At 37.1% G+C, this 18,321-nt stretch overlaps 1 protein-coding gene across 6 annotated transcripts in view; it reads right to left on the minus strand.

Moving 5' to 3' along the window:
- The window catches only part of SMARCA1 (SWI/SNF related, matrix associated, actin dependent regulator of chromatin, subfamily a, member 1), a 79,073-nt gene that overhangs the window by 8,620 nt on the left and 52,132 nt on the right, over positions 1-18,321 (minus strand). For all 6 annotated transcript variants that reach the window (XM_032260160.1, XM_032260159.1, XM_032260158.1 and 3 more), the window contains 3 exons: positions 16,222-16,354; positions 12,353-12,471; positions 10,803-11,015 (listed from right to left, as the gene is read on the minus strand). In XM_032260160.1, coding sequence (XP_032116051.1) covers positions 10,803-11,015; positions 12,353-12,471; positions 16,222-16,354 — 465 coding nt within the window. The remainder of the gene's footprint in view (positions 1-10,802; positions 11,016-12,352; positions 12,472-16,221; positions 16,355-18,321) is intronic.

Raw genomic sequence — 18,321 nt, forward strand, 5'->3', positions numbered from 1 at the left:
GAACACAGGGACACAGGGAGGGGAACATCACATACTGTGGCCTGTTGGGGGTGGGGGGGGCTAGGGGAGGGATAGCATTAGGAGAAATACCTAATATAGATGACTGGCTGATGGGTGCAGCAAACCACCATGCCACGTGTATACCTACATAACAAACCTGCACATTCTGCACATGTACCCCAGAACTTAAAAGTATAATTAAAAAAAAGTGCCACTCCATTGAACACACAAGTGATAAGAATGCAAAACAGCCTTATTGCTGATATTGAGAAAGTTTTAGTGGTCTGGATACATCAAACCAGCCACAACATTCCCTTAAAGCCAAAGCCTAAACCAGAGCAAGATCCTAACTCTTCAATTCTATAAAGGCTGAGATAAGTGAGGAAGCTGCAGAAGAAAAGTTTAAAGTTGGCAGAGGTTGGTTCATGAAGTTTAAGGAAAGATGCTATTTCCGTAAGAGCACAAGGTGAAGCAGCAAGTGCTGATGGACAAGCTGCAGCAAGTCATCCAGAAAATCTAGCTAAGACAATTCATGAGGGTGGCCACACTAACCTATAAACTTTCAATGGAGACAAAATACCCTAATATTAGAAAATGCCATCTAGGACTTTCATAACTAGAGAGGAAAAGCAGATGCCCAACTTCAAAGCTTCAAATGACATGTTTACTCTTGTTAAGGGCTAATGCAGCTGGTGACTTTAAATTGAAACCCATGCTCATTTATTATTCTGAAAATCATAAGGCCCTTAACAATTATGCTAAATCCACTCTACCTTGGCTCTAGAAATGGAACAACAAAGCCTGGGGTGACAGCACTACTATTTATAGTATGGTTTTCTGAATATTTTAAGCCCACTGCTGAGACCCTACTTCTCAGAAGGATTCCTTTTCAAGTATCATTGCTCTTTGACAATGCACCTGGTCACCCAAGAGTTCTGATGGAGACAGATGTATAAGGATATGATGTTTTTCATGCCTCTTATCACAACATTCATTTGCAGCCCACGGATCGAGGAGTAATTCTGACTTTCAAGTCACATTATTTAAGAAATACATTTTGTAAGACTATAGCTGCTATAGCTAGTGATTCCTCTGATAGATCTGGGCAAAGTAAATTGAAAACCTTCTGGAAATGATTCATCATTTAGAATGCTAGATGCCATTAAGAACATTTGTGATTCATGGAAGTCAAAATATCAATATTAACAAGAGTTTGAAGAAGGCGATTCCAATCCTCACGTATGACTTTGAGGGGTTCAAGACTTAAATGGAGGGAGTCACTGCAAATGTGATGGAAATAGCAAGAGAACTAGAATTAGAAGTGGAGCCTGAAGATGTGACTGAAATGCTGCAATCTCCTGATAAAACTTGAATGGATGAGGAGTTGCTTCTTATGGATGAACAAAGAAAGTAGTTAACTTGGGAAGGCATCTACTCCTGGTGAAGATGCTGTCAACATTGTTGAGATGACAACAAAAGATTCAGAATAATATATAAAATTAGTTAATAAAGCAGTGGCAAGGTTTGGGAGGACTTACTCCAATTTTTGAAGAAGCTCTACTGTAACATGCTATCAAACAGCATTGCATGCCAAGATAAATTTTTTATGAAAGGAGGAGTCAATCAATGTGGTACAGTTCATTGTTGTCTTCTCTGAAGAAACTGCCATAGCCACCCCAACCTTCAGCAACCACCACCCTGATCAGTCAGCAGCCGTTCACACTGAAGCAAGACCCTCCACCAGCAAAAAGATTACAACTTGCTAAAGGCTCGAATGATTGTTAAAATTTTTAAGCAATCAATTATTTTTTAATTAAGGTAATTACTTTTTTTTTAAGACATAATGCTATTGGCTTGCCTTATAGACAAAACTTTTATATACATTGAGAAACCAGAACATTCATGTGACTTGCTTTATTGTGGTATTTGCCTTATTGTGGTGGTCTGGAACTGAACCTGCAATATCTCCAATGTATGCCTGTGCGAAGAACCTGGGAACTAAGGGCAAAGAACTTAAAATTTTGACTTAATTCCAATGACGAAAGGATCTTATAAACAATTTTTGGGCAGGAGGTATGAGGTAATCAAAAGTGTACTTTGTACTCAGAAATCTTTTCTTGATACAAATTCTCAATAGTATAAGTTCATAAAATCATAAACTCTCAAGATGAGAAAGGAACTTTTAAAAGTCATTCAGGTTGATGCTTGAATCCCTACTACTAGGTCCTTGCTAGTTAGTTGTCCAGCCTGTCTGAATTCTTCCAATGATGTGTGCCCACTATGTCACAAGGCTGCCTAATCCACCTTTGGGCAAGTTAGAAATGTTCCTTTATGCAAAGCTACAATTTGCTACCTCATAGTTTCCAAAAACTGGTTCTCTAAATTTGCAGACATTAGAGAACAAGCTGGTTTCCTCCTCCATATGACAATCCTTCAAGGAAGTTCCCATGCCTCCATCACAAGTACCTGTAGGTCCCCAAATACTCCTCTTTAAGGCTAAATATCCTCTTCCTTTATATACCCAGACTTCACTTAACCCTTTTCTTAAAGAACTGGATAAGACTTATATCAACCCTTGATTATATTACTTTCTTTCCACCTTTCTTACACACACTTTAAAGCCAGGTGTGGGCACATTGTTTCTATAAAGAGCCTCATAGCAAATATTTTTGACTTTGTAGACCACACAGTCTCTGTCACAACTATTTAGCTCTGGCACTGTAGCATGAAAACAGCCAAAGACAACAGATAAACAAATGTGTGGCCATTTTCCAAGAAAATCTTACTTATGAACCCAAGAGTGTGAATTTCATATAATTTTCACATATTGCCAAATATCCTTCTTCTTTAGATTTTTTTCAACCACTAAAAAATATATAAATCATTCTTTGTGTTTAGGCCACACAAAAATAGGTGGTGGGCCACAGTTTGCAAGTCCTGTTTTAAACTACAGACTTAGCTTCACTCTAAACAAAATTGTACTGCCTTGGTTCTCCATACCTTTTTAATGGTTTATGATTCTATTCAATGCAAGGTCACCCAAGTTTCAATTTTTGAATACTAGGATGTGTATCTCTACCTTTAATAAATGATGTAACATTTGCAGGGAGCGGCACTGCCCCTTAGTATGTGGTGAATATCAATCATCCTGGGCACTAAGTTCAAATATCCTTTGCTCCAATACTCAGCTTCAAAGCATCAATTCAAAAGGCAGAGAAAGCATCAGTAGACTTGAAGTGACTTATTGAAAAGAGATTAAAGAGGCTCCACATTACATTTCCTATGTACTAAAATCCTAGACACTAAGCCTGCCTAAGTCTGAATGACAGAAGGTCTGTGCCTGTTATGTTTGAAAGTCAAAAGCAGCTGAATGAGCAAGGGCACACAAAAAACTGTACTCCATATTTGTGCCTCTGAATTTCTAGGTAAAGTTCTAAAGGGTCAGAATGTTCTTCTACAGCTCTTAGTAAAACAAAATGGACATTGTTTCACCTTTGCTCTTTTTTTTTTTTTTTTTTTTGAGACGGAGTTTTGCTCTTGTTACCCAGGCTGGAGTGCAATGGCGCGATCTCGGCTCACCGCAACCTCCACCTCCTGGGTTCAGGCAATTCTCCTGCCTCAGCCTCCTGAGTAGCTGGGATTACAGGCATGCACCACCAGGCCCAGCTGATTTTTTGTAGTTTTAGTAGAGACGGGGTTTCACCGTGTTGACCAGGATGGTCTCGATCTCTTGACCTCATGATCCACCCGCCTCGGCCTCCCAAAGTGCTGGGATTACAGGCTTGAGCCACCGCGCCCGGCCTCCTTTGCTCTTTTTTAATCGATGTCTTCACCTATACATTCTGCAGTGTATTTCCCAGGATTCCTAATCACTTTTGAATCTCTATTATACTACCAAAAAGCAATGGCAGTCTATACTAGAATGCAGATGGGCAGTTATATGAGAGTTAACATTCAAAGAAACATATCCTACATTTCACAAACAAGTATTAAATGTTATGATGATTTTACATAATTGATGCTTAAGCATTGCTATTTAAAAAATATTGTATCACTTCCTCACAAGGTAACATGTAAGTATAAATGCCTTAAATGGACTCCTGTTAGTGCATTAAATGTATTTAATTTCAGATTATTACAACAGTTCAAGGTCCCAAATCAAACACTATTGTTGCATAATAAAACACATGACATTTATTACTGGCTATTCAAGCTTATGAATAAATAAAAGCTGCAGGGATGATAGCCAAATAAAGTTTACCCTTTAAAAACGGTAGATTAAAGGAAAAGTAAAATGAACTCCAACCCATTGGCATATTTGCTTGTATTCTATCCAAATCTGGTCCAACTGTAGGAGTCTATGGGATAGAAGCAAACTGAAAAACAACAGTTCTATGCCCATTTATTCGCTGAATACCTACTCTGGGTCACGTGCTATGCTGATCTCTTTAAATATAACTATTAATAATTGTGAGTCTGGGTGCGGTGGTTCACGCCTGTAATCCCAGAACTTTGGGAAGCCAAGGAGGGCGGATCGTGAGGTCAAGAGATTGAGATCATCTAGGCCAATATGATGAAACCCCTTCTCTACTAAAAAATACAAAAAATTAGCTGGGCATGGTGGCACGCACCTGTAGTTCCAGCTACTAGGGAGGCTGAGGAAGGAGAATTGCTTGAACCCGGGAGGCACAGGTTGCAGTGAGCCAAAATCGCGGCACTGCATGCCAGCCTGGTGCCTGGTGACAGAGTGAGACTCTGTCTCAAAGAAATAATAATAATAATAATAATTGTGGCCAAGCACGGTGGGTCATGCCTGTAATCCTGATACTTTGGAAGGCCAAGGCAGGAGGACTGCTTGAGCCCAGGAGTTCAAGACCAGTCTGGGCAACACAGTGATACTCTATCTTCACAAAAACTAAAAAAGTTAGCTGCATGCAGTGGCACGTGCCTGTGGTCCTAGCTACTCAGGAGGCTGAGGTGGGAGGTTCACTGTGTCCAGGAGTTTGAGGTTGCAGTGACCCATGATCATGCCACTGCACTCCAGCTGAGCGACAGAGAGAGGGACCCTGTTTCTTAAAAAAAAAAAAAACTGTTTTTAATAAGAAAAGAATATTTTAGTCTTTTAAGTGCATGAGGAAGTAATAAATTCCTAAGTGCATAAATATTTGTGGTTTTAAATATTTTAATTCTATAGTCAAGAAGAACATATCAGTACATTTTATAGTTTATTAATTTTACCAATGATGTATTAATTCATATTTTTCATATTCTACTAAGAATGTAATTCTTTAAAATATCAATATTAGGCTTGGTGCAGTGGTTCATGCCTATAATCTCAGCACTTTGGGAGGCTGAGGCGGGTGGACCACTTGAAGTCAGGAGTTCAAGACCAGCCTGGCCAATATGGTGAGACCGTGTCTCTACCAAAAATATTAAAAATTAGCCAGGCATGGTGACATGCACCTGTAATCCCAGCTACTCAGAAGGCTGAGGCACGAGAATCACCTGAATCCAGTAAGTGGAGGTTGCACTGAGCTGAGATCGCACCACTGCACTGCAGCCTGGGAGACAAAGCGAGATTCCCTCTTAAAAAAAAAAATCAGTATTAGCTGTTATCACACAATTAAGTACTAACAGAAGTTAAAATCATGAGTAGCTGTCTTTCCTTATAAAATGTCCTAGACTACACTCCATAAGCAGCAAATAGAAGTTACTGTGACTACAGAACAAGTTGGCAATTTTTTAATTTGACTGTCATTTTTCTAAGTGTCTATAAAGAAAATCCATTTCTGACTGAACTGATAAATTTATAAACTATCCTGTGCTGAACCAATAACCTAATTAACATTTAAAACCTCATGATAAGCCAAAACATAGGGAAGTTAATAAAGAGCTAGAGCAGTGTTTTCTAAAAAGTATTTTTTCTCCTACAATTCTAATGGAGAATGTCATTTTCTTACCTTTTAAATAGAAAACACTTTCATTTATAATCAAGCTGTGATTTGAAAACAAACAGCAACAAAATTTTATTCCATTGTATACAACAGTGTGTGATTCTCTTTCCGAGATATTATCAGAAAAATGCATTTAAACTACTACAAAAGACAGGGTAATTGTAATGACTAATTACTAATACTCGATTCAACTCCAACATATACATGACCACAGGCAATGCACACACAGGCTCTTGAGCTGGCTGGAAAAGGAAAAAGCTCCCCAAAGGTAAAAAGGCGAGAATTTTTTTTAACTATAATTAAGAGTCAAAGCAACCCTGCAAATAATGCAATAAATGGTTCTGTCAAGAAATGTTCCCTCTCTCAGAGAATTAAATTCTGCTTTTTCTACTTTAACTACTACTTAGAAGGACCTAATAAGGCGCAAGGAATTACTGATTGAATTTTGGGTGCTCTTTCTACATGTCCTTTGCAGTAAACTGACTAATGTGCTAGATCTTTTGGACCCCTCAGATTCTTCTCGAATCTCCCAGTCATGTTTACTCTGTCACTAAATGAACAGAGATACTATACTGACATTCATTTCCTAAAAGAAGTGGCAAGAAAATTAAGCTAAGGTTAGTAAAGGGATTGGCAGGCATTATATAAAAGGTACTATATAATTACAGAGTATTACTTCCTTTTACGGTTACTTGGTAAAAGTCCTTTTAACTCCGATAGTTTTTGACTATCCTAAGACTATGACCTCATTCTAAAACGGTTTTCTTAGAAAGAAAATGGTAGGGCAATTCATATGCTCTGAGCTTAAAAAGCTAAGTTGATCATATCCTTCCTACTTGTTTATGTAGTTCAATAGAGACTGATTACTTACTTAAAGACCACACAAGTTCTCAGAGAAAGAAATCGCAATCCTTTAGCACAGAGAAATTGAACTGAAAGTCATTTTCTCTTTTGTATAGCTAGCACTTTTAAATGAAAAAGAGCCTCAAAGAAATCTGCAACCTTTAGCTGAAGGCTTTCAAAGTGAGGCATATTTAGAAGTGGAAGTTCATGCTTTTAAGCACTTTATGACTGTTAGGCAAGTCAGGAACCATGAATTCAGTACTTTGAGATCTCTGAATAAAATACAACTATTAAGGTTTCTACTTTTTATAAGATGCATTTCACACCATTCAGGTCTCTGAGAAAGTAGTCATCTTTAAGCAAGACTTTTTAAAGGTAGCTTTAGTAAGCTCAGTTCAATCATTAGTAAGATTTTCATTTGAACACAGTGGCACACTCACATAATGAATCAAACTGCATTCTCTGTAGTTCTAAGATGGGGTTTTTCAATGAAACAAATTCTTTTTATTTCAGAAATCACAAGTGCCTCTTTCAAAGTGTGCAGTTTCTCTTTCTAGATTGTGAATGTGATTCACCACACAGAACAGTCATTAAAAATGAAAGGAGGAAAGAAGATCATCAAGAACTATCAATCCATTTCTATAATTCCCTAATTATTGATATTATCATGAAATAGTCTAAAAAGATCCAAATGTATATGTATTTTAAAATATATTATTTATACTCTAAATCCAGAAACATAAGCTAAAATTATCCATTAACTAGAAAAGAAATAAAAATTTAATATGATAGAAAAAAATGCTAAATACAACTTTTCAATTAAAATATTTAAATATAAAATAAACTATGGCATGTTTTGAAGATTATTTAGAAATAATAAATTCCACTTTCTAGAAGGTAATTAAAGACAGAAATGTCTTCATTTTTACCAGACAAGATTTCATTTTATGATCATTTAAATAATTAATATGTGCTTTTTGGAAAATATACTTGAGATTTAAATTTCTTGGTAAAGAAAGAGTACAGAGGTAAATGTTTTGTAAAAAGAAGAGAGGAAAAACAGATTTTTTACAAGGGAGTTCAGAGACATCTAGTGGTTGGTAATATTATACTGGATTTTTTTCTTAGAAAATAAAATAAGGTTATGTAGTTCCACAGTCATGTTCATATTATAAACAGTATAAGATTTTCCTTGCACTTTGAATACATTTCATCCGACTGTTTTAATGATTCCAGAAACTGAAAACAGTATTAAGTTCTCAACCTTTTAAAAAATTAGCAAAATATCACTGAAATAAAAACTCAAAATTCAATAACTGTTCTATCACAGAAAAGGATATGTATATTCTAAAACATGATTAACCGACAAATGCAGGTAGGCATTTGTCTTTTACAAGCTGTTAGTGGTACTCTAAATTAAATCATTACATGTATAAAACCCCAAATGGCTAAAAGATTTATCCTGCATGGCTTTTAAAAGTAGTTCTCTTCTAAACATAGTCATAGATTCACTGTGCTAAAGGGGACCTTAAAAGGCCAAGTAACTCACTGCCAACATCTTCAGACAGTCAAAATATAATTCCACTTTCAAAGGCCAATGAAAAGCTATTCTACATTGTTCTTCAATAATTTATTTCAATCGGGCCGGGCGCGGTGGCTCAAGCCTGTAATCCCAGCACTTTGGGAGGCCGAGGTGGGTGGATCACGAGGTCAAGAGATCGAGACCATCCTGGTCAACATGGTGAAACCCCGTCTCTACTAAAAATACAAAAAATTAGCTAGGCATGGTGGCGCGTGCCTGTAATCCCAGCTACTCAGGAGGCTGAGGCAGGAGAATTGCCTGAACCCAGGAGGCGGAGGTTGCGGTGAGCCGAGATCGCGCCATTGCACTCCAGCCTGGGTAACATGAGTAAAACCCCGTCCCAAAAAAAAAAAAAAAAAAAAAAAAAATTTATTTCAATGACCCAAAGAACCCTATCAAACAATTCTTCCCTATATCTAACCTCAGTCCTTCATGCTACAGATTACCTCATCATTTTTATTCTTAATTCTTCTACTGTATCTTGCTAACATATATATCTTTTCATATTTTTTTTCAAGTATAGCATTCTATATTTATCCCTATTAAACGTCGTGATGGCCAGGTGTGGTGGCTCATGCCTGTAATTCATGCACTTTGGGAGGCCAAGGCGGTTGGATCACCCGAGGTCAGGAGTTCCAAGACCAGCCTGGCCAACATGGTGAAACCCCATCTCTACTAAAAATACAAAAATTAGCTGGGTGTGGTGGCAGACATCTGTAATCCCAGCTACTCAGGAGGCTGAGACAGAATTGCTTGAACCCGGGAGGTGGAGGCTGCAGTGAATCGAGATTGCTCCACTGCACTCCAGCCTGAGTGGCAAGAGTGAAACTCCGTCTCTAAATAAATGAATAAATACTGTGTTGTTAGATTCAACTGATCCATCATTCCAGCTGCTCTAGTTTCTTTGGATCATGGCTTGGTCTAAAATATTTGCTAGCTCTCCAAGCATACGCCATCCATAAATTTGATGAGCACAGTCCACACACTCTAAATTTGTGTTAAAGTTTTAACAAACATGTGATCTTCTAAAGCATCTGCAAAAATTAATGTCTTCACTATAGTAACCCAGATTTTTCCTTTCTATTTATTCAACTTGAACTGAAAATATAAAGTAACTCAAGCAAAATACTAAGCATTGTTTCACACTCAGTCAACTTTTGGACAAAAAGATATTTATGATAAGTAGCAGCTACGAAAAATGTATCCTATTTTATGGTTAGTCACAAAAACATTGTTTGGATTGTCAGTTTCTGGTTGCTTTTAATTTTTAGGCTGTATAAATCTACTTTTGTACTAATTACCTTGGCTGACAAAAGATTAACAATGCCAACATTAAAAATGTGTTGCGTGTATTTAAATATCATCGTGAACACCACTGCTAACTAGGACTAGAACAGAATAGGAACACAATTCACATTAGAAAGTAATGGAGGAAAACACATAAGCTAAAATAAAATCTCTTCTACTTAAATATTGTTTCCTAATAAAAAATTCAACTTAGGCAACAAGTCCTTCTCATTAAAAGTCAATCTTTAAGTCATTCACATAGACTCAAGTATAACCTGCTTAATTACAAAGGGGAAAACATACCTCTAAAGTGGAGAGTTCTGAAGCTCACCATATTAACAAATGAGCAAACTTAGCATCACCAATAGTGTGACAACCTGACATAATGTACCTTCTGATGGGATTGTAATAAAAAATACATAACATCACTTTCATAGCATGCTTGCCAAATATGTTGAATCTAAATCTTACAATGAGTAATGAGGCAAATCCACAATGTGGGACATTCTACAAGACAACTAGCCTGGACACCTTTAAAAAGTCATGATTACGAAAAATAAAAAGTTGTGGATTAAAAGAGATTAAAGACACCTAACAACCAAATGCATTGTGTGAAACTTGTGGGATCATCAATGTTTAAAAAAAAAAAAAGCTACAAAGGGCATTTGGGGCACAACTGGAAAAGCTTATACATGGACTGTATACTAAACGACATTACTGAATCAGTGTTTTCAGGTGGGATTGTGGTTATGTAAGAAAATGCCATTATTCTTAGCAGATACATGCTTAAGTATTTAGAGGTGAAGACTCACATTGTAATTCATTTTCAAATGGTTCAGAAATATAGTTAAGTATACTTATGAATATAAGGTACAGATATGCATTTCAGAATATAGAATATAGACATCCCTATATATATATATATACATATATATATATATATATATATACACACACATACACACACACACACACATACACACAGACACACACACACACACACACACACACAGAAAGTGAGAGAGAGCCGCCAATCTGCCAAAATGTCCATTGGAGAATCTAGGTGAAGGATATATGGTGTTTTAAATTTTTCAAAATAAAAAGTTGGAGGAAATCAGTAAGAAAGGAATACATACCATGGCAGTCCTAGACTTGATAAACCAGTCAAATCTAAACTGTGGAGCATTTCGTACACACTGTCTTAATTCTTCATATACATTTTCTCTATCAAAGCCCATTTTGTGTAACATACAAATCAAGAATCTATCTTCTTCCTCAGTGTAGTTCTTTCCTTTGCTCGTTCCATACTGAATGCGCAACTGATGAAATGGAGCCTTGTATCTTGCAATCTGTGTATTTAAACAAAATAGCGCTTTTAGTTGTGTGGGGGGAAAATCTCCACAAGAGCCGAGGCAAGGGTCTAAGGCCTCAGTCTGTTCTCATATAAATATTATATTAAAAAAATTAAAATATAACTATATAGTTATTCCCATATATAATCATAATCACAGTTATTCACATGTAATCATAAATATATACATATATACAATCATATAATCTTTAATTTTACTAATAAATCTCAGGTCATAAAGTATAAAACTAAAGTGGCATTAAAAAAAAAAACCCTAAAGCAAAATGCTCTAAGCCCTCTGTCACACCCGCATAAGGGCTGCTAAAAGGCTCCTCGGCTGTGCAACAGCGCTAGCACCATAAAAGCACCCGCAGTGGTGGATCACGAGGTCAAGAGATCGAGACCATCCTGGTCAACATGGTGAAACCCCGTCTCTACTAAAAATATAAAACATTAGCTGGGCATGGTGGCGCATGCCTGTAGTCCCAGCTACTCAGGACGTTGAGGCAGGAGAACTGCCTGAATCCAGGAGGCGGAGGTTGCGGTGAGCCGAGATCGCGCCATTGCACTCCAGCCTGGGTAACAAGAGCCATCTCCAAAAGAAAAAAAAAAAAAAGCACCCGCAGTTTAGCCGGCTAGGGAAGAAAACATCCAAAATAGCCAAAACAGCTCCTTCCTCAGGGAAGTTAAAAGAAAACAAAACTCCGCTCTTCCAAGCTCTTGTAGTTAGGCTTGGCGGCTGTCAAAAAGGCCTCCAAACATCCGGGGGCTTAACTATTTCTATGTAATGCTATGCTGCAGCAGTCACATTCCATATCTACTTTCATGTTCCGCTTCTGCACCTGGCTCCTTTCTTCTAAAATAAAAATGAGTAATAGTAACATAAATGTTCACGTCCTTAATATTCTTAACAAATATAAAAAAAGTGCTAACGCATTAGGTTTTCTCCTTGCCTCAGCTTCTTAAACATCCTAAGCGCCTGTCTCCAAAACACGTGACTTACCTAACCCTATCACTAACCACCATTACCTCGCCCTACCTACCTTGCCCCCCCCGCTTTGTACTCAATAAAAGTCAAAGTGTCCAGGCACTTGGGGCCACCGCCAACTCCACGCTCCAGTTGGCAGTGGACCCCTGGGCCCAAACTCTTTTTTCTCTATCTCTGTGTCTTATGTCTTTATTTTCACAGTTTCTTGTCTCCACACCTGTAAAAAAAACCTCACAAAACCCTGTAGGGCTAAATCCTACATAGTTGAATGTGCAGTAAGAAGTCAAAGCTGACCACAATTACACAATTAAAACAATCTAATAATAATTTGACATAAAACACAATACTTTGGCATCCAGGGCTTTCTTGATACTGATCCTTCGTTGAATTCTTGCTTCTCCACGTTCAATTTGAGCCATAATTTTCTCAATGTCCTGTAATTCATTGCAACGTTCCCAAAATACAGCTGAAAAACAGAGTTATTTCTTTAAAATCCTATCATTTAAGCAAATAAATCCAAGGAATTGTAGAATAAGGAATTAACAGGAAAGAATACAGTGAGCTTGTACTTCTTTTTGTGTGTCTGTGTGAGATGGAGTCTTGCTCTGTTGCCAGGCTGGAGTGCAGTGGCACAATCTCTGCTGACTGTAACCTCTGCCTCCCGGGTTCAAGCGATTCTGCTGCCTCAGCCTCCCGAGTAGCTGGGACTGCAGGCAAGTACCACCACACTCAGGTAATTTGTGTATTTTTAGTAGAGACGGATTTCACCATATTGGCCAGGATGATCTTGATCTCTTGACCTCGTGATCCGTCCACCTCGGCCTCCCAAAGTGCTGGGATTACAGGCGTGAGCTACCACGCCCAGCCACGTGTACTTCTTAAAGTTAAGATTCAGATTCATCTTATATATATAATATGCTCAATTATTAAATACTACAAACTTTTCACTTAAAAAGTAGACCTCAACAAGGTTTTAGGTTAGCAATTTTCCTTTCATGAAATAGTAGGGAATCTTATGATCCATCCCAAATGACTAGGATTTCAAAAGAGGATACAGATACTGATTTAAGCTAGGCTTTTTACTCAAACGTGATAGAAAAAGGGCCAAACACATAAAATGATACAGGAGAGAGCAATATATAAACAGTGAATATAGCTTCCTAGCATGCAGAAACAAAACAAACTATTACGGGCCGGGTGCGGTGACTCACGCCTGTAATCCCGCACTTTGGGAGGCCAAGGTGGGCAGATCGCCTGAGGTTGAGAGTTTGATACCAGCCTGGCCAACATGGTGAAACCTCATCTCTACTAAAAATACAAATGTCAGCTGGGCGTGGTGGCGCGCTCCTGTAATCCCAGCTACTCAGAAAGCTGAGGCGGGAGAATCACTTGAACCCAGGAAGTGGAGGTTCAAGTGACATGGCCCCCAACCTGACAGGCAGTAATTAAATAGTTCTAAGCTAGTCATGCCACCTAGCCTGTTGTCAAATTTGACAGAAAAGTCTGACAGGATAATCTTTTTGAATCATATTTTTTCACACACACTGATGTTATCTCCCTGCCTATCTTCTGAAGAAAATTCTTCTTAAAAATCTCTCTGCATGCACCCTTTTACATTCTTTTCATTCTACCCTTGATGCTAGAATTTCTCTCTTCAATCTATTTTTTTCCCCTAAGCCTCCAAATGCTGAGATCTCGACATTGAGCCGAGATCGAGCCACTGCACTCCAGCCTGGACGACAGAGTGAGACTCCATCTCAAAAACAAACAAACAAACAAACAAAAACACAAGCTACTATGAACAGGTTGTTCAAATTTTTTCTATGTAGCAGCCATTTTTACTGAAATTGTTATTTGCTTTTGGAATCACTCACTAATCATCTTACAGTATTTCCAATGACCAATAGTGTGTTTTTAAACTTACTTGGAATAGCCTTTTCTCAAAAAACAAAAACAGAAACAAAAAAACCATCATTGGGATGTTAATTGCATACACACTGAAAAATATTCCAATTACCAAGTCACCCAACCAAATTTTATAGATGAGCCAAATAATCTATTAATATGTCACATCTTATGACTTCAATGAAAGGCCTTTTAATGACATACTCCACATCCTCAACTTTTTCATTTTTAGAGCCTATCAAGAAAGATATGTGAGCACTCTGATTTTTGTAAGTACCTACGTTCATTTATTCATTCACTCACTTATTCATTCAACAAATATTTAAACACCTGCTATGTAAAAAGATACTATATATTAATGGATGGGCAATTGCACACATTTCTTATCTTACTGTAACCAACTACAACAAACTCGTTGCAATTTCCCCACCCTCTGACATGGCCCCCAACCTGGCAGGTAGCAATTAAACAATCCTAAGCTAGTCATGCCACCTAGCCCGGTGTCAAATTTGATGGAAAGTCTGACAGGATAATCTTTTTGAGTCACATTTTTTCTTGCAACTTCACAACACTGATGTTATCTCCCTGCCTATCTTCTGAAGAAAATTCTTCTTAGAAATCTCTCTGCACGTACCCTTTTACATTCTTTTCATTCTACTCTTGATGCTAAAATTTCTCTCTTCAATCTGTTTTTCCCTTAAGCCTCCAAATGCCCTAAATTTATGTGCTAAATGTTATGAGTAGTACTAATGTCATGCTGGTTTCAAGGAAAAGAAAGTTCATAAACTTAATGTTACATTACGTGTAATAAAAACTCAATACAACTGACCTCTAAAGTCCCCCAGAAGACCGTTTTAGATTTCCAGAAGAAAAAATCTCCTTAATTAAATCTGGATTTGTTCAAGCACTAGCACTCTAGATAAATTAAAAGCTGCTCCTAGGCAGTATGAATCTTTAGTATATTTATTAGTACTGTAATGTTTCTTTCCCAGTATTGCAAAAGCAGCATTTCAGTGGTTAGGTTAAATAAATTTGGGGCAGGGGCTACCATAGAAACTTAACCCTACGTAACATTGTTTCAATGGCAAAAAAATGCTCTAGATGCTACACATCTTGGTTCAAATTATAAATTTAAGAGCTGAGCCTATTTGGAAGTTAGACAAGTCCTATGTACTACATATAGAAAACTTGCTAGAAATATTTACCTATTTTTAATAAGATTTCTGGATAAACACATGGAGTTCTGGAGGGTGGTGTGCTCAGGGAGGGCACCAAAGCTCTGCACCCCCTTGGCCCATACTTTGCTCTACACACTTCATCTGTATCTTTTGTAATATCCTTTATAATCAACCAGTAAATGTAAAAAAAAAAAAAAAAAAAAAAAAAAAAAAAAAATTGGGCTGGGCACAGTGGTGCACACCTGCAATCCCAGGATTTTGGGAGGCCGAGGCGGGTGGACAGTGAGGTCAAGAGTTCAAGACCAGCCTGGCCGACATGGTGAAAGCCCGTCTCTAATAACAATACAAAAATTAGTTGGGCATGGTGGTGGGTGCCTGTAGTCCCAGCTACTCGGGAGACTGAGGTAGGAGAATCGCTTGAACCCAGGAGGCAGAGGGTGCAGTAAGCCAAGATCGTGCCACCACACTCCAGCCTGGGTGACAGAGCAAGACACCGTCTTGGAAAAAATAAAAATATAAATAATAAATAACAAAAAAAATCCATATGCTTCAGCAGCTAAACTGATTCTGGTCGAGCTCAACAACACAGGTGAGTAAGAGAGGGAAAGGATTTGAGTACTAGTAAATAGATTGATTAAAGCAATCTTTTCAGATCTGTGCCCACTAGCCTCAAGTTAATGCGACCCACAGGAACCATCTGGAATAGGTTGGAACTCTAAGGGTGTTTGAGCCTCTAAATGGGCCTGACAGGAACTCTCTACTTCAAGGACGACCTAGAGAGAAAAGGCATGAATTCAATCCACAGAATATGAATCTCCGAATTGAACCAGAGGAGAACCAAATTCCAGAGGCCGGAAGGTGGGAAACTAATTTCATCACTGCTCATCCAATAGCCACTCTTGTTTTATCAGAGCTTTATTTAGTTCTTTTAGCTAACTGATAGAGTCAACAGCAGTCAGTTTTTTAGGATAAATCTTATAATATTTTCATAGAAATACAATTATAGTTTATACTCTCACTTATGTCTTATTCATAAAAGTTTAAAGCATCCCTGAACAAAGGTACAATTAAATTGATGCTTAATAAATGAATAATGTTTAAATACAACATCATGTTTCAAATTATATACAAACCTGAATACTCCATGACCTCCTCAGGGGATTTGCCCTCTACTTCTCGAGCTATGTTATCAATGTCATCTCTTCCATATTTCTCATTAGCTTTAATAAACTGGTTAAAATCTCGTTTAGTCCAGTTTGTGAAACCCTGTGAACAAAAAGTTAAGCATTATCAATAGAGGTTAAATTAATAAATCCATGTATTGTCCTATTTACCTCTGTACAATGATACATTAAAAAACAGTTTAAAATGCTTAAGATGTTTCTCCTTATAAAATTGCACGTATTTTATGTTGGAATCAAAAGTTGAGTGAGAGTTGTTAAAGAAATAACTGCTTTTCTATTACAAAGAGAATGTAATCTTTTCTAAGTACTTAAAGTTGATTTATAGTTCTAAGATCTGTAGTTTTTAATTTCATATTTTATAGATGCCTACTACATTAAAATACAAATGCATGAAAATAAAAATGCTAATATAAATGCTGAAGTCTTGATATTCTAGTACTTCAATGATTTTTTTTTCACAGATCTGTTCCCATGTAAATTAAGAGAGGAATGTGGATGCATTAAATCCAAAGAACACAGAGGAATAACCAAAAGAGAATGTAAAAAAAGAAAAAAAAAATTTTTTGTAGCTGTGTACATCATTCTGAACTAGTGTGAATAAATAATTTCTGTTCTAAATTATGTTCATAAATGGAACTTCTACAAGCAGAACGTTACTAGACCCACTCAATTTTTTTACTAAAACATAAAACACTTTCGGCCGGGCGCGGTGGCTCAAGCCTGTAATCCCAGCACTGTGGGAGGCCGAGGCGGGTGGATCACGAGGTCAAGAGATCAAGACCATCCTGGTCAACATGGTGAAACCCCGTCTCTACTAAAAATACAAAAAGTTAGCTGGGCATGGTGGCGCGTGCCTGTAATCCCAGCGACTCAGGAGGCTGGGGCAGGAGAATTGCCTGAACCCGGGAGGCGGAGGTTGCGGTGAGCCGAGATTGCACCATTGCACTCCAGCCTGGGTAACAAGAGAGAAACTCCGTCTCAAAAAAAAAAAAACAAAAAACACTTTAGCCAGTGTTCTAAATTCCCTTGGCATTACTAGCACGTCTGTGAAATCACAAGACCAAGAATTTGTTTTCCACTCCTCAAACCTCAGCTCACATAAATGTGATATTCTAGACATTGCAAAACTCTATCCATGGCTTTTAGTTGATAAAGATTTCAGATGACCCCACATTTGTTCCTATGTACTGCCATGGCTTTAGAAAAAGATTATTTAAGGCAGCAGAGGAGGACAAAAATGAATTCATCTACTAGGAAGGGCAAAAAATTTCTAATTACAATCTAAAAGATTATCTCAGGTGAGACTGTATATTTTTGTTATACCATCCATTCACAATATACTCTAAGCCACGTAGCATTCTAAAGCCATAACTTCACTTTTGCATTCAGGAAATACATACAGAACATGAATATTTAAATGTTTTCTTTTATTCTGTTGTAAGTCCCAATATTCAGCCATCTGCAATTATAATTTCAAACTAAACTTTATTACTTCCAGGCATTTGGCTCAAAAACTTATGAATGTAATTTGCGAAAATTCATACAATTACATGTTATAACAATGAAAAGACCTATATAATAAATAATGTATAAATATAAAAACTATCTTTCAATAATTAATGTGGAGAATTACCTACTACTATGCATTGCACATTGTTCAAAATTTGTTGAATAAATAAATCTTCCTGGCAACCCTCTATATTAATGTCTTACAGCACACATTTTTGTTTATTATTTTGCAAGTCTTCTGTGCTGAAATTCTATCTTCTATAGTTTATTTTAGAAGTAGAACAATCATAAAACTCATCATAGCAGTAATGACTTGAAAGCATTAATATTTTGTTCAAATGGAAAACTTCCTAATTTAATAATTGTTATCCAATGATCACCTTAAAAAGCTTCCGACATCTCTCATCATTGTATGAAAGTTCTAAGAAAGGATAAAAAGAATTTTGAAATTTATGAAATAATTCCATTAACAAAAATTAGTGGAATATAACTTCAGGAGACAATTCACATCTATAAACAAAAGAAATTTAAATTTTCAAG

Source organism: Sapajus apella, unplaced genomic scaffold (genome assembly GCF_009761245.1).
Source record: "Sapajus apella isolate SASKATOON/1434 unplaced genomic scaffold, GSC_monkey_1.0 scaffold115, whole genome shotgun sequence".
Classification (NCBI taxonomy): Eukaryota; Metazoa; Chordata; class Mammalia; order Primates; family Cebidae; genus Sapajus; species Sapajus apella.